The sequence below is a fragment of the Cloeon dipterum genome, chromosome 4 (assembly GCF_949628265.1).
Source record: "Cloeon dipterum chromosome 4, ieCloDipt1.1, whole genome shotgun sequence".
NCBI lineage: Eukaryota > Metazoa > Arthropoda > Insecta > Ephemeroptera > Baetidae > Cloeon > Cloeon dipterum.
The window spans coordinates 35,982,560-36,001,889 of record NC_088789.1 but is presented as its reverse complement, the minus strand read 5'-3'; the positions used below and the strand labels follow the sequence as shown (position 1 = coordinate 36,001,889).

At 40.4% G+C, this 19,330-nt stretch overlaps 3 protein-coding genes across 4 annotated transcripts in view; 1 reads left to right on the top strand and 2 right to left on the bottom strand.

The window, feature by feature from the left end:
• Positions 1 to 407: 407 nt before the first annotated feature.
• LOC135942249 (uncharacterized) lies at positions 408 to 8,732 on the bottom strand. 2 transcript variants are annotated; one of them, XM_065488270.1, is made up of 11 exons: positions 8,610 to 8,732; positions 3,829 to 4,063; positions 3,693 to 3,783; positions 3,437 to 3,642; positions 3,217 to 3,389; positions 3,020 to 3,155; positions 2,732 to 2,960; positions 2,427 to 2,677; positions 2,127 to 2,362; positions 1,983 to 2,070; positions 408 to 1,933 (listed from the first exon to the last, which is right to left on the bottom strand). In XM_065488270.1, the coding sequence occupies exons 2-11, from the start codon at positions 3,848 to 3,850 to the stop codon at positions 765 to 767; spliced, it is 2,601 nt and encodes an 866-aa protein (XP_065344342.1). In that variant the 5' UTR covers positions 3,851 to 4,063; positions 8,610 to 8,732; the 3' UTR covers positions 408 to 764. The 2 variants fall into 2 exon arrangements, with proteins under 2 accessions (XP_065344342.1, XP_065344341.1); XM_065488269.1 differs by lacking the exon at positions 8,610 to 8,732 and having other exon boundaries at positions 3,829 to 4,494.
• LOC135943900 (uncharacterized) overlaps positions 5,258 to 19,330 on the top strand; it is a 61,080-nt gene continuing 47,007 nt past the window's right edge. The window contains exons 1-4 of the mRNA XM_065490569.1: positions 5,258 to 5,287; positions 6,075 to 6,253; positions 7,039 to 7,087; positions 13,601 to 13,634. Coding sequence (XP_065346641.1) covers positions 5,258 to 5,287; positions 6,075 to 6,253; positions 7,039 to 7,087; positions 13,601 to 13,634 — 292 coding nt within the window. The remainder of the gene's footprint in view (positions 5,288 to 6,074; positions 6,254 to 7,038; positions 7,088 to 13,600; positions 13,635 to 19,330) is intronic.
• LOC135942227 (uncharacterized) lies at positions 15,029 to 19,219 on the bottom strand. The gene is made up of 7 exons (XM_065488239.1): positions 19,074 to 19,219; positions 18,880 to 19,015; positions 18,598 to 18,823; positions 18,288 to 18,547; positions 18,016 to 18,233; positions 17,882 to 17,960; positions 15,029 to 17,820 (listed from the first exon to the last, which is right to left on the bottom strand). Exons 2-7 carry the CDS (start codon positions 18,914 to 18,916, stop codon positions 15,029 to 15,031), a joined length of 3,612 nt encoding a protein of 1,203 aa, XP_065344311.1. The 5' UTR covers positions 18,917 to 19,015; positions 19,074 to 19,219.

The window sequence follows — 19,330 nt, the reverse complement described above, 5'->3', positions numbered from 1 at the left end:
GAAGGGACAATGTGCACGCGTGACACAAAAGAACCCGACGATTGCGGTGTACGTTTCATTCGCTTTTTTGCTCCTTAAAATTTATTTACAAATTTTGCCCACAGGGATACGCTGGCGACCCCCTCACCATCACTGATTTTGACGGAGAGGAGACCCAAATTGGAATCGCCAGCTTTGGTCCTCACACAAAAGCAGACTGCAACAGAGAAACTGGTTCTCCTGACGGCTTCGTCAGAATCACATCTTACCAATACTTGATCAATATTTGGAGTGATTGAGATATCCGCCCTTGAAGCTCTGTCGAGGATCGTTTTGTAATAAATCAATTTATCCAAGTTTCAAACTTTTGAAATATCTTTTGGCCAACCCTTGCATCGGCTTTTTAACTTATAAAATCGGCAGCTTTCCTCTATACCTAGAGCGAGTATCTTTTAAACTAAATTCCCTTTAGATTTGCAAAGTCCCGTATATTTTATCATCTATAGATGAATTAAAATGAGAAAAATATATAAATTCATTAACAAAAATTTGGTAATTTGTGATTATAAGTTATTTTATTAATTTTTTCCTTTTTGAAAACAAGTAATAATCCTAAAGGGTTTGTTACGTTCTGTGTTTGTGTAGATGGACTATTTTTTCTCTATGTTTTTGTGTTCTTCCTTTTTATTGATGTGTTTGTGTACCTATTTACTAGCAAATAATAACACTTTGCTTGTTAACATAGACAATAATTGATGGATCTAAAAAATAATATTTTTACTGTTTCATCGAGCTTGAAATAAGTCGACGAATGTTCTGCTCTGCTGAAACTCACTGCTTTCGAACATTGGTACATCAGAAGCGCCATCTTGCTCCAAATCAATTAAATATTTCTGCGCGGCGAGAAAATCTGCGAAGGTGGAGCACGAAAAATAGACCTTTTGGTCCTGATAGGTGGCCACGCCGAAGTCGTTCAGCCTCCGCAACTCCTCCGTTCTCACTCCTTCGGCAGGAATCGCGGTTTTTTCGAGGAACTGCGCTGCCACCAAGCGGTGAAGCTCCAAAATTGATTTAATTCTCTCCTCCGCGACCTTGTTGTATCCATTTTCCTTCAGCAAACGCCTTTCCACTTTGTGCCAGATTAATTTTTCGCAAATTTCGTACAAGTTGCATTCACCGTCGCGGTCGAGCAGGAAGGAAAGGTGCAAAGGATTTTCCAGAATATCCTTCTGTTCGAACCTTTTCAAAAATTCCTCATTTTTCTTGCCCATTAACTGCACGAATTCGATTTGCTTTGCTTCGTCGAAAGGTTTGATCTCGACTGAAACAGCATTTGCAAACAAATTCCCCTCGTGAGGCCTCGTTGCTATGCAGCATTTTACTTCCTTTTCTTGCAAAGCTTTCACATAAGTCAGGACCAAGTCGCGGACCTTTGGACGAACCTCATCGAATCCGTCCAAAATGACGAAGACCTGTTTCTTTTCAATCCAAATTTTGATTTCTGTTGTAGAATAGTGAGTCGCGTCTGCGAGGAATTGAATTTCGTTGTACGCAAAGTTCCGGCGGATGCTTGGAAGCGAGATGTACAAAGCTTTGACGTCCGATTTCCTCAGTTCCGACGCAAGTTCTTGAAGTACCGTGGTTTTCCCTGATCCGGCGTCCGAACTCAGGAGCCAAATTTGAGATTCTTTTGACTGTTTCGTCTGTTGCACCAGCTCATCAAAGTTCACTTCTCTAATTGAGGAGTCTGCTGCATTTTTCAGCTGAAAATCTGGTTTGACAAACGTTGGCTGCCAATCAGGGAAGTCGAGGAGGTACTGAAGCGTCGAGTTGAGGAAACTTTTGTCCCCGCTAGAGGATTCGGTCGTCAGGACATGCGAAAGCAGTTCTTGCAGACTCTTCCCCTTTTTAAGGTCGCTTCCTCCGAGGATTTCCAGCAGCTTTTCGTACTTTCCTGCGATAAATTAGATTTTATTCAAGACAAAATCAGGAAGGACTTATACTTCTGCTGTTAAGCACGAGGACGAGCCAGCCACTGTGGCTTGTAGCTGTTAAATCAAATTCAGACTCGACGTTCACTTGAAAAACAAACTGCAACAAAAACCACCAATGAGTTAAATCGCGGTGGCATTTTATTTATTTTTTACCTTTTCATACGTAGTACCGACCGGTTCGAAAGTCTGGTTGATGACGAAAAAGATTTTGGGCTTGCCGATCCACCTGTCATTTCGCGAACCGACGAAATTGTGCAGAATCTCCTTCATCGATTCAAAATAATCTTTCACCAAAACGTAAACTTCGTTAGAATGTTCAGTTGCCCTGATTTCACAGAAGAGACAGGTCAAAATGCACCCAACTCCTTCATCGATCTCAAACTCTTGAACTGCAAGACCAGGATTTTTATCAGTTTAAGGTAAATCTATGTCGACAATTCATATAATATGTACCTTGTTTCAAATATTCTCTCAAGTCATTCAAGTTTCTTGCGCTCGACTCGAAGCCCAAATTCTCGGTGAGAGCTCTTTCCATTTCCTCGACATGCTCGTTCCGATTTTCGAACAAAATAAACGCCCTGCGGCCTCGCAGATCCCGTCCCGCGTCAGACTTCCAGGTGAAAAACTCGGACACCGGTTTAACTGTCGCTCCTTTCGCTTTTCTTGAGTCGGTCAAAGACGGGCGGATTGTTTGCTTCGAAATTCTATAGAAATCGACAAATTAACTCTAGGAAATTTTAACTTTATCTCTAATCCACCTCGAGAAGAAAAACCTGTTGTCCTGAGGGAACATCTTGACCTCGGGCGTCTGTCCCTGAGGTTCGTTCGTCGAGAAGTCGGTGAAAACCCTCGACGTTTCGTGAATTTGCCGCTGAACAGACGTCAGGACGTGAATCAGCGATTTGTCTTCGCTCAGCGAGTTCAAAACGTGGCACAATTTTTCCACGAACCAAGAGCCTCTTTTCTCGTCGCGATTCGCCTTTGTAGCTGAAAGGAAATCAATTAAGAAGTTATTTTGAGAGGAGAAGGAGATCTACTGTTCTTACTTTCGACCGTGGAGTAGAATATGACCAAATTGTGCATTTCCGGCGAGAATGTGATGCAACACGAATTCCTATTTTCGTTTCCCTTGTAGAAATTCTTTGAGCTAAATTTCGGGTCTTTCAAATCTCCTCGGCATGGCTGGTCAATTATTTAATTTATGTAGCATAATCGAGATGATGGGCATATTGAACAAACTCACTCCAAAATTAACAAGTTTCAGGCAATTTCCAAGGTCGGTCAGCTTTTTCAGGGACTTGAACACCTCCGCCGTCGAAATTTCGATATGACTCCCGCTCTGGTGGTGATCGGTGAATATTTTATTATCCTCTCCACCGTGCGAGAGGAAGAAAAGGACCAAGACTGAAGGTAAATCTATGCAGGAAAATTGTTTATTAGAAAAAGATAATGAAAATTTTCACCTTTGGAGGAGAAAAAACGCAGCAGATTTTCCTGGTCAGAAAGGAGTTTGAGCAAACTTCCTTTTTCCGGCGACTGGAGACTGCGGAAGTTGCACCGCCTGTTTTCTGCAAAGGTCTTCCGCAGGTTCTCAACGTCTTCGGCGTCTCCTTCTCGAAAAGACTCGGGCTCGTTTCGGAAATCGTAGTGCACGACAAGCACGAAAACACTTCAAAAACATACTTTTTGTAGAGTGTGTTAAAAATATAAAATACTCACTTGTCTGCGTTTTGCCGATTGACTTCTCCATCTTGATCCGACTCAAAGAACCCGAGACCCGCTGGTCCGTCAGGTCGACCCTGAGCCTCACCTGACTCAAAATCAGTTGCAGCCAAAATATTAATTAATATTTTACCTTTGCTTTCAATATTTCCCATATTTTCCTCTAAAAATTAAATTTACAGGAAATGAGCTTCGCGCAGTCCAATCTTAACTGCTGAGAAGGAGCACACGAACTGAATCGAGAGAAGACAGCGGCGGCGGCGGCGGCGGCGGCGGCAGCAAAAAGAGGAAACCCCTACTCCCCGCTCACACTTGGTGGGAAATTCAATCGGCGTCTTCTTCTCCCAGCCCGCTCTCTTCTAAAATCTCTATAAGCACAACTTTTTAATATTCTCAGTAAAAATTGTTGACTCTAGCAATTGCTCAAATATATTTAAATTAAAAAAATATTAAACAAATTTAAAATTATCAGAAAATAATTAATGCATGTCAAAGAAATTTCAAACGCCATCCAAAAAAATTAATTCAAATTTTGTATTATTATTTAAAGGCGAGAATTGGAGAGGTGACATCAGCGCAGCCTTGGCATTGAACTTGTTTTCGCTCTTTGCGTTCAGACAAGTCAAGTATAAATGTACACTCGTGCCAAAAAGAACAGAGCACTGCATCCAGCTTAATTCCGCTTCTTTGGCCCGATGTGCGTTTGTAAACCTTTTAGCACTCCGAATGTTTATTTTTAATCTTCAAACGCGTAGCATGTCCATTTAGAATTGTATTTTTATATCTACAAAAGGCCCAGAATTTCGTGTAAATTTTTCCGGCAAAAAGTGGAATAAAGGCGCGAAACAGGTATAATTCAAGTCTCGCGTTTGAATTAAGTCAATCGGGCCTAATTTGTTAAAAATAATACCGATTTTTCATTTTTGCGCTTCCCCGGATTTCCAATTGAAATTTCTCTTTAAAAGAGTAGAAAATATAATAAGTGCATCTGAATAAGTCCCCAGGCGCAATGCTTGCGTTCGTTTAGCGCCAGAACCGAGACGACTGTTCGGATAGGCCGCATAATCGCCTGCTGCGTTCGCGAGCAAAATAGTTGTACGTTGGTTTAAATTTTCCAGGGTGGTTAACCTTTACCCTGGGGGTCCTTACGTGGACTTTTATCCTTTTGTCATTTGAATTTAGAAAAGAAAATTAACTCTAAAAATCCCAGAAATCGATGAAAAATCACCGACATGATTTTTTGTCATTTTTACCCCCTAAAATGACGACCCCCAATTTTTAATGCAGGTTAATTTTTTCCAGGATGATAATCCGCTACCCTGAGCTTCATTTCGCAGGGTTTCAGCGTTATTATTTTGGATATTTAAAGAGAGGAGACTTTTTAAAATCCGTGAAAAGTGAGCAAATCAGCATTTTAATTTACAGGAAATCCATAATTAAATAAATACTTTTTTATTTCTAGGTTTGTCTGATCAAAACGAGCTAATTCAAATTGAATCAGAGGAAAATTAAACACAACTTTGAGTCCTGAGTGAGAGAAACCTTAATGGAAACATTTTCAGATGACAAGTACGGACTGTCAGGGTGTCAGGGTTGGTGACGATAAAATCAAGGCTCTTACAAACGCCTGGTGCTTTCGTACGTTAAGCGTCAGCGGGAGTTTAAAACTTATTTTTCCCTTCAATTCAACCCATGACGCGGCCTGCCGTGCAGAAGTTGCTCAGCCCCGAAGAGCACCGAGCCAAACCACGAAGCAAAAAAGACCAAATTTGCAGCAAAACTCCACATTCTGCTTCCACGTGAACTGAAAATTCTTGATTAAATAAATGCATTTCTGATATTTTAATTTATTTACATGGGATTCGGACCAAAAGGTAAATTTCCACAGGCTAAAATCTATTTTCCGTCTTTTAAAAATTAATTCCACAAGTTTATTTTATTTCCTGCAACTAAATTTACTAGTTATATTAAAAATAAAATCGATATGAGTTGGCAAAATCTCTTTTTTACAAGCGCAACTTAAAATTTGCCGCATCTTGAATAAAATAATTTTTTAAAATTAATTATTTTCTCAATCCGAATTTTTAACATTATTAATTTAAAGGCCTATTTTTGACGCATTTTAGAAAATATTTTCAGTTTTACAATAACAATTATGTTTTATATTAATTTTATTACTCAATTTTACTGATTACCAGTTAAAATTTCGCTATGAAAGAGTAGAAAACTAATTGAGCGAATTATCTGAAGTGACCAGGCGCAATGTTGCCATTCATTTGGCGCCAGTTTGGAGACGGCTCACGTGATTGGTCAATCGGTTCACCGGCTGATCGCAGCGGCCAATCATTATGCAGCTGTTTTCCCTGCTTACATTTTTAGTCTTGCTTTCTGTGTGCGCGGACCTTGATTGTTTTTGGACGGATTTTCAGGTGTTTTTCGCGAGTGCGGTGCCGAAAAAATACTAAAAAGGTGCAGTGCGAGTGTTGTGTCGTCGGACTCTCCGGTTTGCGGCGCCGGGGACGTGACTTCGGAGCAGAAATTCCAGAAAAACCGGACCGGTGCGTGTTGACACTTTTTATGTAAATTAAATTGCGATCACCTTGCCAGCATTCACGCGTGTTTTGAAATTTGAGCCAGGCCAAAATCCAATTTTTCAATTTTTAGCCACTATTTTGTGCGATCAGTTTGTTTTGCGGTCGTTTTATTTAGCGAATCGTGATCTGACGCAGCTTTTTGCGTTTTTGTTATCAATGAATGAGGTGCCAATTGGCATGTTTTGTCAATTGATTGGGCTTAATCGGTAAGGTTTCCTGGATGTGGCAGGTTTTTTCGTCGTCCTATAGAATTTTTCTATTTTTCCCGGCCATTCACCGCGCCGGAATAAAATATTTCGCCTGAAATTTGGCTCCTTCCTGCCAGATGAAACATTTATTTTATTTTAAAATTTATTCCTTCAAGTCAGATGAATAAAATTTTATGGTTCGCAAACAAATTGGCACAGTTTTTGTGATTGAGGAAACTTGAAGCCAAAGAACGAGGCAGATTTCGGCGCAGGGCGACCTGGGCTCTCCTTTGCTCCACACCTGCGAAAGGTCGCTGTGTCGTGCCATCAGCCTTGCTTGTTGACGCTGCTGACCAGCAGCTGCGATTTTTTTTTAAATAAATAATGATTTTACGAGGGTATCAAACTCCCATTTGAAGCCATCGTGAAGGCAAACGCGTTCTGATTGAATAATTTATATTTTTTATGCTTAAAAGTGTAAAATAAACAATTCTAAGACGCGTTGGAGGATGAAAAGAAAGGTGATATAAGTGCTGTGACAAAATTATTTCCTGTTTTCAGCTGCGGAGGCGTCGTTTCGGTGCCGGAAACCCAGGAAAGCCGCATGCCGGTGAGTGTTCACACTTTTTTTTTAAAAAAATTCTTAAAATCGACCTGCAATGAGGCTTGTCAATTAAATATGGTCCATTTCTAAGCAGGAAAGTCCAATAATCGTTGCATGTTCCCGCGTCGCAATTAAAAAAGAGTGTAGAAAATAAAGAGCAAAAAAATGGCTTTCAATTGATTCGCGGCTCAATTTGGGAGCAAAAAATGGACTGATTCCACTTCTCAGCCACTTCGAGAGGAGAAGTAAAGCTGCAATCAAACTTATTTAAATCTCCGCACAGGCAAAAATATTTATCACAATTTGCATAATTTAATTTGAGGAAATAATATTGATAAGAAATTTACTTAATTTAAAAATCTCCATTTGCTTGCGTAATTTTACGTAAATCTGCGGCCGGGCCACGACCTGCGACAGAAAAAGGTGAAAATATTTCAATGAAAAAATGTAGCTGGACGAACTTTTAAAGCGAAACACAAGAAAGACAATTAGCCAAATGTAATTCTCAAATTTTTGGCAGGAGACACACAGGAATTTAAATAAATTTAAATCATAATTCAAGACACATCATGCAAATTAAATAATCAAAACTGCTCAAAATATTCAAAGGCCGAGTGCGCCGAGTGACAATTTACTGTCAATGTAGTAAAGAAATTCCAATTTTGACACTAACCTGAAAATGCGTTATCAAATGAGAGCCAATGGCCTGGTAATTATTCAGGAAAAATATCCTCTGACGTGCATTGCGAGGGAAGCGTCTGTTTCTAATCCGATCAATTTTCAACACCAAGAAATAGAAATTGAAATCTCTTTTCAGAGTTGGCTGATGGCAAAACAGGTGGTGGTTTTTTAGATCTCAGGAATTTTAAATGGAGTAAATTTCAGCTCAAAATTAGCGCATCAAAATTTTTACGTGCGATTAATATGTTTGGCATCGCAGATTTAAATTAATTTCAATATTGTAGCAGTACAAAACGCCTCTTGGAGTGGTTGAAAAGCGGAATCAGCTCGTATTTTGCTCCTCAAATTGAGCCGCGAATCAAATGAATTATTTTTTAAACGCGACGCAACAACATCCAAATAATGGTAGACTTTCCTGCGCGGTGATGTCACGGCCGGATGATGAATTCCAAGGCCAGCTCTATCAGCTGAGCCTTTTTGCTAGTCGGATTTTTTTCGATTTGGAATGTCCAATTAATTGCGATGGAAATAATTAAAAATTCTAGTTATGTTTTAAAAATGTAGAAAAATTGAGAATGTGAGACTTTTCGCCATTATTTGCAAAAAGTAGATTAATTGGTAATAAATAAATTATTTGCCGCAATAAATAATTTCCGAAATAAAATTATTTTTAAATAAAACTACGCTTTTAAAAATCACACGGCTTCAGAAAAACCTTATTTATATCTTGGCCGAAATTTTGTTTAAATTGCACGTATTAAAAATGCAATCCTTTCGGTGCTTTCTGGCTGTGCGCAATTAAAAATAATTCGGATTTGGCAAGGGGATATGAGTGCTGGAAACTTACTAAATAATGTTCAAGTGCGAAGAGTTTGGCTCTTTCCTTCTTTTCTTTGGCTCTCGCGCTCGCGACTGATGTTGCGCGTCGCTGCCTCCTTTTCTCTCTCGCTCTGACTGACTGCAGTGTAGCGCCTCGTCTCAATAAAAAACTCGACACACAAGCCGCGGTTGATGCCCTCGCAGCCGCACGCTGCTTCTCATTTCCGCAAATTAACTCATCGGCTCAACCTCTGAAGCTGCCTTTTGACTACGACTACAATTTGACCTTTTTTCAATCCCCATCAGTTGCTTTTTTCAATTATTCCGCTGCGACGAACCTTTTTTCAACAAACTCTGGTTTTAACTAAAAATAAAAAGCGGCCAGATAAAATCAATAAAATAAAAGGCCCAAATTGATGCACCCATTCCCGATTCTCTTTTCTTTTCTTGCTGAAAAGCAGGGGAACGTCCGCCAAATTTGGCTTGAGAAAAATAATTTGGTTTTCCTCCGCCCGCACGACCTCGGATCTGGCCGCATTTTGTGTAAATTGAACTGCTGATTGTGATCGGTCAAAGTACATATTTTCAACCCTACTGTTAACAAAAAGTTATTCTCAGTCGGCAAGTGCAGCGGGAAGTGTTTTTCCAATTTTCGTGCGAGAGCAAAGAAAAAAAAGGATTCTCTCTAATTGAATTACGTTGGGGCATCAAGCACGCCGTCAGCCGCGCTCCTAAATTAAAACGTTTTTAGCAATTTACACCTGCTTTTAAAATTAAGATTTGGTTTGAAGGCTAGAATGGGCGTATTTATTAATTTTAAATTAATTTAAAAGGTTGCTTGTTAATTGTCCTCGTGAATTAAATTTTGTTCTCACCTTGCCAGCAGTTATTTGAAATTTGAGCCAGGCCGAAATCCACTGGTAAAATTTGTTATCAGTTTTGTGCGACCAGTTCGGTTCGCGATCATTTTATTTTGCGAAACGTGATCTGATCCGACGCACAGCTTTTTGCCCTTTTTATAAGAAAATGAAAAAGGTGTTGTCCATTAATTCGAGCTTACTCGATAAGATGACCTTCTGGATGTGGCAGGTTTTTTCCTATTTTTCTCGGCCATTCACCGCGCCGGAATAAAATATTTCGCCTAAAATTTGGCACCTACCTGCGGCAGCTGGAATATTTATTTTATTTTCAATTAATTCTTCTTCAAGTTTGATAAATAAATTATTTATTAGGCTTCGCAAAAAATTTTGCACAGTTTTTGTGATTGAGGAAAAATTGCTGCCAAAATAACGAGGCAGATTTCGACGCAAGGCGAGCTGGGCTCTCCTTTCCTCCACATCTGAGAAAGCCACAAAAATGATAAATTGAATAATCTGCCGATCATTTTCACTCTCCTTGAGCCATCGATGTCTGCTTTTTAATTGCGTTTAGCACAATTTCTTAATTCGCGAGTTAATTATTAGATAAAATAAATTGTAAATATGAGCCTTGAGGTGAGAATAAACATACAAACCGCTGGGAAATCCGAAAAATAAAAATTTGATCGCATTTATTACATTTTACTAAATCATAATTAATGTTAATGTGCCGTAAACTGCGCAGCATGAAAAAATAGCATCAACCTACACAAAATTCCCTATTTTTTCCAATTTTTTATGCAACAAATAATGCTTGAGATTTGCGGGTTTTGAGTTGTTCGGCGAAAACGGTGATGCCGCGCGTGCAAGGCAAGTGTTAGTTTGCTTCTTTCTCTCGCGCTTTGCCTCTGCTCTTAATGCGCGGAGCCGCAGTGGTCTTTTTTGAACTGATGCCGGGCTCGGAAGGGCCATTCTGTGCTTAATTTTAAGTAGTTCCATTCCCAATTTAGTGAATATTTGCCATCTAATTGTTCTAATCACGCTGCGATAATAATTTATTTTGTTTTTACTTTGCCACCATTGCTAACTGGGGAAAACAAAATAGAGCTAAATTTGAATTTTTTCTAATTCGTTAGCTCAGAGCTCAGTGATCAGTGATATATATCGTTTAATTCAAAACACATCCACCCTAATTTATTTATTATTGGCCCAGCCTGGCATAAAATTAGCTCGCCGTCATTGTAACGGCAGTGACCCAGACGTAGACTTTTAATAAAGTCTAGCTTTTTTATGTTGCCAAGCCAGAAGCCCTCACGGCCGCGTTTATTTTTTTTCCTTGCAGAAAATAACCACCACTATAAAGAGGAATTTCCCTTTTTCCGGTCTTCTTTACTGCTCATAAGTTGATTGATTCGCCGCCATTTCAAAATAATATTCGTGATACATGTTATCATTCAACTAAAAGAGGGGCTGATGGCAATACAGGTGGTAAAAATGAAAGTTTTTTTAATTCGGAATTTTTAAATTAAGTAATTTCAGATCAAAATTAATGCCTGAAACATTTGTACGTGAGTAACATTTTCGCCATCGCAGATTTAAATTAATTTCATTATTGTAGCAGCGCAAATGCTCCTCTTGAAGTGATTGAAAAGAAAAATCAGTTCTTATTTTTGTTCCTCATCAAATTGAGCCGCGAATCAAATGAATGCTTGCCTCTTTCTTTTCTGCACCCCTTTTCCTGCGCTGATGTCACGGGGGCAGATCATAAATTCCAAAGCCAGCACGCGCTGCTCTTTCTATATCAGCCCAGCAATTTTAAGTCCGACTTTTCTCGATATCTAAATTCTAAATAATTCCAATGCAAATATTTTTAAATACAAGTAAAAGGTTTTAAAAATGTAAAAACTGGTGAAAAATTGAGAATGTGAAACTTTTCACCTTTTGTAAAAGTAGCTTCAGCAGGATAAACGGCACTTAAAATAATGAGTGGCAGCAATAAATTAAAAAAATAATTAACGGTTTTAAAAATTGCATTGCTTCAGAAAATAAATACAAATCTTTTCAGGAATTTAAAATTTAATCCTTTTAGTGCTTTCTGGCTGAGCGTAATTACAGATAATTTTAATCCGGCAAAGAGATGAGTGTTGGAAAACTTACAAAAAGTGCCGAGGGAGAGTAGTGAGAATAAGGGTGCAGCTCGTCTGCCTTTCCCTCTGGTTTGGCTCTCGCTCGCGAATTATGTGCCTCCTTTTCTCCCTTGCTCTCAGCGAAGAGTGAGACATTTTACCGCTGCCTGCATGATGCGAGTTTATCTATTAAACAGGCTGGGCGTTTTTGTGCAGTGGCCGAGCAGCTTCTTTCCCTCTCTCGGCGCCTCGTCAAAATAAAAAACACAAAATCCGCGGTGCAAATGCGAATCATCAATTTATTATTCTTCTTCCTTGCAATACAAAAATGGGACAAAAACTGGTGCACGTCCCAGTTGAGCAAATAAATATTCCTCCTTACTCAAACACAACCTTCTGCGTGCAAATTACGTTAATAATTGAAAAATATTCTCAGCAGCGAATCGTGCTCCAAGTGCTTTTGCAGCCATGTGTTTTTCCAATTTTCTTCGCCTTTCCGCGTCGAGTAGTGACGCTTCTGGCCGCACCGAACACGACCTGAGACGAAAAAGAAGAAATATTCGTATAAAGAAAATATGCAAGTTGGAGCAACTCTTCAAACGAGACAAAATTAATTCTCAAATGATATTTTCTGTTAGATTAATCTAGCTGTGTAGCAATTCATTTAGCCATCTATAGACAATAGAGACCTGCAGGGATTAAATTTTTGCTAATTGTGTTTCGACGACTCTAACCAAATATAAGTTGCATAAATCGTGCCGGTTGGAAGGCGATGAATCTCTAAAAATCGAGAGAGGCCGCACACACAATTAAATAGATTGAATATCGCGACAAACTTATAACTTCAATATCACAATTTATTTCTTCTTCGAGTTTGAACAATATTATTTAGGCTACGCAAACAAATTGGCACAGTTTTTGTGATTGAGGCGCAGGTGTTTGAGGGAATCTGCGCCATTCCTGTCGAGAACGCAGGGCTCTCGATCCTCTCCGCACCTTCGAAAGGTCGCTGTGTCGGGGCACCAGCCTTTTACCTGTTGACGCTGTCCACTCCAATGTTGGTGCCCGCGAGTTCCAAATGTCGCCACCAGGCCAACCAGAAGCTGCGATTTTTTAAATAAATAATGATTTTACGGGGATACCAAACTCTCATTTGAAGTAATCGTGAAGGTAACACGTTCTGATCGAGTAATTTTTATTTTTTATGCTTGACAGAGTAAAATAAATAATCCTAGCTTGCGCGCAGGGATTAAAATCCAAATTATCGACCCTTGCATGCGAGCATTTCCTTTCTGATTTTTAATTAAAATTTTTTGAGGGTTGGTGAACATGAGCTTGACGGCACTTCCTGTTCGCTTGGACCTTTCGAAGCGAGATTAAAATTTAATGCTACACTTTCCTCCTTAAACAAATTTATTATTATTATTTTTTATACATTCCTCTTTCGCTCGGCTTTTTTTCATTCATTTTGTCAATTTTCAATCAGTAGTTGGAACTTGGAAACGAAGTTGCTATTCATTGATTAATTATTAATTCAGAATTACGAGGAAATGAGAAGACCAAAAGAAAAGCGGATGAAATTGCGGCCAGAAGGAGATTCTTTTCTCTCGTGCGGTGAGAGTGGAAAAAGCAAAAAGGCTCGCGCGCTCTTCTTTGCGAGCTCAAAAAACGGAGAAATAATGTTTCCTCCTGTCGGATTTTCAAAGAAATTTGAAAACCGAGTGTCCAGCTAGTTAATTGCTGCAAAAGGATTTATAAATTTGCATAATGAACAAAAAATCGCACAATTTTTTGTACAATTATATTTTTATTTATAAAATTAATATATGAATGACAGGAAGGCTTATCAAATAAATTCTGGTACAATTATTCGGTAAAATTACATGAAACGAAGCTTATCAGTTTTAATTACATTTTACTATTAGTCCTATAATCAATTTCAACAGTTAATTTAATTTTTACATCTTTTCGCGAATGCGGTGCCTGTGAAGCGATGCAAAGTATTTTGTTTTGATAAGGTTATTTCTTGTTTTCAGCCGCGGAGACGTCGTTTCGGAGCCATAATTCCAGGTGAGTGTTTACCTATTTTAAATATTCTGTTTTTTAGTTACAATCGGCCTCCAACGGGGCTATTCAATCGAACCGAAATGTGCTTGGAGCCTCCACAGATTTAAAATCGTGCAGAAAAATCGTCTTTTTTATTTCGTAATGTGCGGTACAACGAGCCAAAATCGTGAAAATTCTTATAAAAACAGCCTAAATAGGAAGCTCAGGGCATTCGACCTTAGCAAGGAAGGCCGAAGGAGATTTAAAATAAAGTTATGGAAGAGAGAAGTTGAAAAATGTGCTGCAATTGCGACGACAAATTAGTGGCTGCGGTTTCTGTCGTTTCGCGGGTGGAGGCATTGTCGAGGGAAAGGGGGCGTGGCCTCTGGCGACGCCACGCCCACATGCCCCGCCATCCAGTTGTCCTTACTCAGTCCTAAAAAAACACTCAATTTCGAACGCCAAGCCGAACCACAAATGAAAAAGACCCGAATTTCAGCAAAACTGCACGCTCTCTGCTTCCAATGTGCCCTGGAATGTGTAATTTTCCTTCATTCGAGCCAAACGTGTCGATGCAGCTCTCCGCAAGGGCGAAATGCGCACAAGATGAGAGCGTTTTGGAACTCGGAGGAGCTGGAAAAATCCTCAGGGAGTGCGACCTGAGGAAGGACGGTGACAGATGAGGCTGAAGTAAATACGATCACTGAAAAAGCATTAAAATGCGGCCTGGGAAAGGATGCCAGGTTGGGGCACCCTGATAAAGGTCGGTAGGGTGGCCCAGGTAAAAGGTCGATTCCAACACCTGTCCAATCAGGAGGCCATCCGACAAACGACCGAATTTTAGCTGAAAGAACGGCCGGGCGTTCACGTTGCACATCTCTAAGAGTGCAAAACCGGAAAAACCTCGTAAGTCATTAACATTTTTAAAATTGACAGAAACAAGAAGTGGGAGAAATCTTTGTTTTCCGAAATGAGTAAAGTCTGTCAAGGAAAAAGTTTGTCATCGACTTAGTGGCAAAGGTGACGAGCGGCGGCGGCCAGGGCGTGTCGCTTCAAAGCGCAGAAGCCGCCGCCACGGCAGGCTTTTCCGTCTGCTTCGAAACCACATTGGCGCGGAGGTTTAGTTTTGAACCTTTTGAAAGCATTCCGGCAAGAGGCCCGAAATAGGGAAATTGAAAATTCTCGCAAGCATTAAATGATCACAAGTTTGATTGCATTTTTGTGGCCTGCTATGCTAAATTCTATTTCTTTTTAATTTTAAGAAGCCGCATTTGATGATCAAATCCCTGACATAAAATATAATTGGAAATAACGGATAGGGAAACGCCAGAATAAAAAACCTGAAAACAAACTTTTTATGAAATAAATGAATTTATTATTTTTTCCGTGATAATATTATGATATTTCATTTGATTAACTCATTTATAGATACTGAATTCCCATGTTTCTCCTATCCTAAACCTTCGACTTCTGCCTGAAATATCTTCTTCACTTAAATGTTCCCAATAAACAGCACACTCTTTATCATCGGCCACGTCCTCTGCCGTGCGGCCTTTGCTGTCCCTGGCTTCCAAGTCCACCCCTGCTTCATACACAAGGAAACGGAAAGGTTTTCTGCCTGACCATCTAGTACTGTTGAAAGATAAGCGTTCGAAGTTGTTGTTCACCAAAATGTGCAGTGCAGTTTCTCCTTTATTTGTCGTTTCCTTCACCAGTTGAGGGTTAGTGAAGTGCAGGAGTTTGACCACTTCCGAATTGTCGTGCCAGTTAATGAAATCGGTGAAGGTGCAAGCATAGTGCAGGGCGTTCCATCCTCTGGCGTCTTTGGCAGCCACGTCGGCGCCTTTCGCGATGATCTCGCGGACGAGCTGCAAATTTCCGTGCTGGGCGGCCAAGTGGAGAAGGGTTTTACCTCGCTCGTCCGTTTTCGTCAGGTCGCCTCGCAGCAGCAGGAAGTGGTCGTAGATGAAGTGATCGTGTTCGGTCCAACTTTGTGTCTCGCCTCTTGGAATGAAAGAACTCAGGTCATCGCCGATTTCTCTCGCCAGCCAGAACACGAATTCTCCGAATCGGCGGTCCGCAGCCAGCTGCAAAGGACTCTTCCCCTCTCCTGTCTTGATGTGTTTCAAATCTGGACTCTTTGAGAGCAGGTACTCAGCTATTTCCTTTTCTCTGTAATAGACCGCATAGTGGAAAGCGTTGAAATCGCCATTGTACTCCTTCACTGTCTGAAAAATATTTGCCTCAAGCGTCACCTTATCTCGGGCCAATCCGCTAATTTCTTCCTCCACGAAAAGCTTGACAATATCCAGGTGGCCGTACTTCACAGCTACGTTCAGAGGATCCCAAATGCTTTTGTCATAATAAATGGCTTGTTTGGCGCCGTGTTTGAGGAGAATTTTAACGCACTTCAGTTTCCCCTCTCTGCAAGCACGGTTGAGGGTGCGTCCATATATAAAATGTTCTAAAAAATCTTTGCCGAATCCGTTTTCCAGCAACAATTCGAGAATCTCATCGTTTCCATTAGCTACCGCTGTGCAACCGGCGCCGGCGTTGGAACTTGATTTTCTGAGCAGCTCGACGAAGTTGGGGAAAGTCTCTTTTAGCTGGTTGAACACGGAGATCGCGTTGTAACAGGCGATTTCTATGAGTACATCATACATATTATTTTCCAAGGTTCGTGAATCGATGGCGTTCATTTCCAACAGCTCGGTGAAGATTTCTTCGCTTCTTATCGCTATGCCCAGCAATTTAATAGCGTAATTAACGCAAATGGAAGAACGGTGTTTTGTACAACCAAGTTCTCTATCATCCCGGTAAAAGGAATATTTTTCCATTTGCTCGTCACAAAAAGTAATGTGTGGCTTCAGCACTTTAAAAATATGCTTGAGGTTTTTCTCGCAAACGTGATCCAGAAACAGAGCAGATTCGTTTGAAATTTCCTCGGGCACTTTTATTTGCGTGAAAATCTCGATCTCTTCTTCGTTTTCCAAAGTCGAGTAGAAAAGATCGACAAACTTGCTGACCTCTTCCATATTCCGTTTGCCAATAAATTCAAAATCAAAATTGCCTGACTCTTCCACGTTTTTCAAAAAGTGTTGGGCGGCGAGAAATTCTGCAAATGTCTGGTGGAGGAAAGTAACCGTTTCTTCCTCCACGATTGCGACTCCATAGTTGTTCATCTTCGCCAAATCCTTTTTCGTCACTTCAGGTCCGACAAGTTCCTCGTTTTTCATGAAGCGGAAAGCGATCAACCGCAGAAGGTTCAGGGCGATGTCAATCTTCCTCTGTGCCACTTTATTTCCGTCATTTTCCCTTTCCAAACACAGTTGTACCTTCTTCCTCACCACCTTGTCGTAAATTTGGAATAAATTTCCTTCGCCGCTGCACTGAGCAACTAACGACAGGTGCAGGGGGTTGACCAGAATCGTGTCCTCATCTCTACGACTTGAAAGGCCTATTTGTTGGACGGCGTGAAGAACTCTTTTGATTTCTTCCTTGTTGTTGTTGGTCTCTAACCGCAGAAACTCGATTTGCTTTGCTTCATCGAATGGCTCTATTTCAACAAGTGTAGCGTTGCCAACCGTTTTCTCGATCACTTTCGCTTCGTGAGGTCTCGTTGCCACGCAGAGTGGAACTCTTTTTTCTTTCAAAGCCCTCACTATTCCGAGAGCTTTGTCCCTGCTGTGCGGACAAATTTCGTCGAAACCGTCCAGGAAGACGACTACTTTTTTCTGAGCAATCCAATTGTTTATGTCTTCAGAGGAATTCCCCGTGGTTTTTGCTAGAAATTCGACTGCATCCACTCGACGTTTTGTTAATGTTTTAAAGTTTTTATTTAAGGAAATATTCAAAATTTTGGCATTTTGATCTGATTTACCGACTTGAAAAGCGATTTCTTTGAGAACTGTCGATTTTCCTGCGCCAGCCACCGAACTCAACAGCCAAACCTGGTTTTCTCGCAACATTTTCGCCTCTCCGATCAAATCCTCGAAGCAAATCTTTTTCCTGTTGCCTCCCAGCTTGAAATCTGGTTTCACGAAAGTCCTCGGCCAGTCGGGAAAATCAAGTAAGTACTGAAGCGTCGAGTTAAGCAGAGTTAGCTCTTTTTTAGTTCCAGTTGAAAGCAGGGGCACTAAAAGCTCTTGCAAACTTCTCCCTTTTTTCAGCTCATCTCCTTTGAAGATTCCGATCAATTGCTCCAGCAAGTCTGCGAAATAAACCGTGTTGGATTAACCTTTAAGTTAAAAAATGAACGAATTGGGCGCTACCTTTGTCCTTCAAAATCATGACAAGCCAGCCGCTGTGTTTCGTTGAGGACACCTCAAATTTGCTCTTTGATGAATTGTGCTAAAATCGAACCAAGAATAAAAAATATTGAACAAAAGAGAACAATGGAGCTCACAGAGTCGCATTCCATCGCCTTTTGGTCAACGATGAAAAAGATTTTCGGCTTTCCGATCAGTTTGTCATTTTTCGGACCGATAAATCCGTGTAAAATGTCGGCGATTGGTTTTTCTTTTCCGTCCACAATCAAACAAACTTCTTTTGTCCTTTCTTTTTCACTCACTTGGCCGAAAATGCAAGTCAAAACGCAGCCGACGTCATGCTCCATCTCGCGAACTACGAAGTCAAACGTTTACAAGTGTGCATCTTTTTTGGTTCTTGTTATACTACCTTGATTGAAATAAACGTCCAAAGATTCTTTTTTCCACTTCCAAAGTCTTGTATCAAAATCCAAGTTTTGCCGCAGAGCTTTTTCCGTTTCTTCAACTTCTCTTGTTTGCTGTTCATAAAAGATGAAGGCTCGCCGCCCTCGGATGTTTTGTCCTTCGTCTGACTTCCAAGAGAAAAATTCAGACGTTGACGTGATTGTTGCTGCTTTTTCCATGCGCGAATCAGTTCTTGAAACAGATGTTGCAGCAGTCAGCATTGACCTGGAAACCAAAACGTTTATTAATTAATAATTGGAAGGGAATCAAATCACCTTGAGAAGGAAAAACTTGTGTCTGAAGAGAACATTTTGACCTCTGGCGTCTGACCAAGAGGAAGGTTTGTTACTAAGTCCATCATTGCGAGCGACGCTTTGTGCATTTTGTGTTGGACTGACGTGAGAGCTAACAACAAAGGCTTGTCCTCGCTGATCTGGCTCAAGACATCGCACATGCTGTTCACGAACGAGGAACCGCGTTCACTTGTGTTAGCCATGGTTGCTGAAAGACGATATCATATAAATGCTATTTATTTAGTGATTTCCATGAAATTTTACTCTCGACTGTTGAATAAACGATGACTGTGTTGGGCATTTCCGGAGCCGACGTGATTCTGCAAGAGTTTTTGTTTTCGTAGTCTTTGTAATCCTTTTTTCGGTCGAATTTTGCGTCATCTAGTTCTCCCCTACACGGCTGAGGAATTTTTACTTTTATTATTTGCATTTTGTAGCAATGCTAGCCGAAAACATACGCCAAAGTTGACAAGTTTCAAGCTTTTCTCGAATCCATGCAGTTTTTTCAGGGAGTCGAAAACGTCTTCTGTAGTGAAGGAAATAAAATCATTGAGTGTCTCGCTCCAGTAATCAGTGTCGATGACTCCATTTTCGTTGCCGTGAGACAGGAAAAAGAGCACGAAAACTGACGGGATATCTGAATGACAAAAACAATATTTGAAACCGGACGTTACTATTTTCAAATTCCTTTTATTTACCTTTGGAAGAGAAAAAT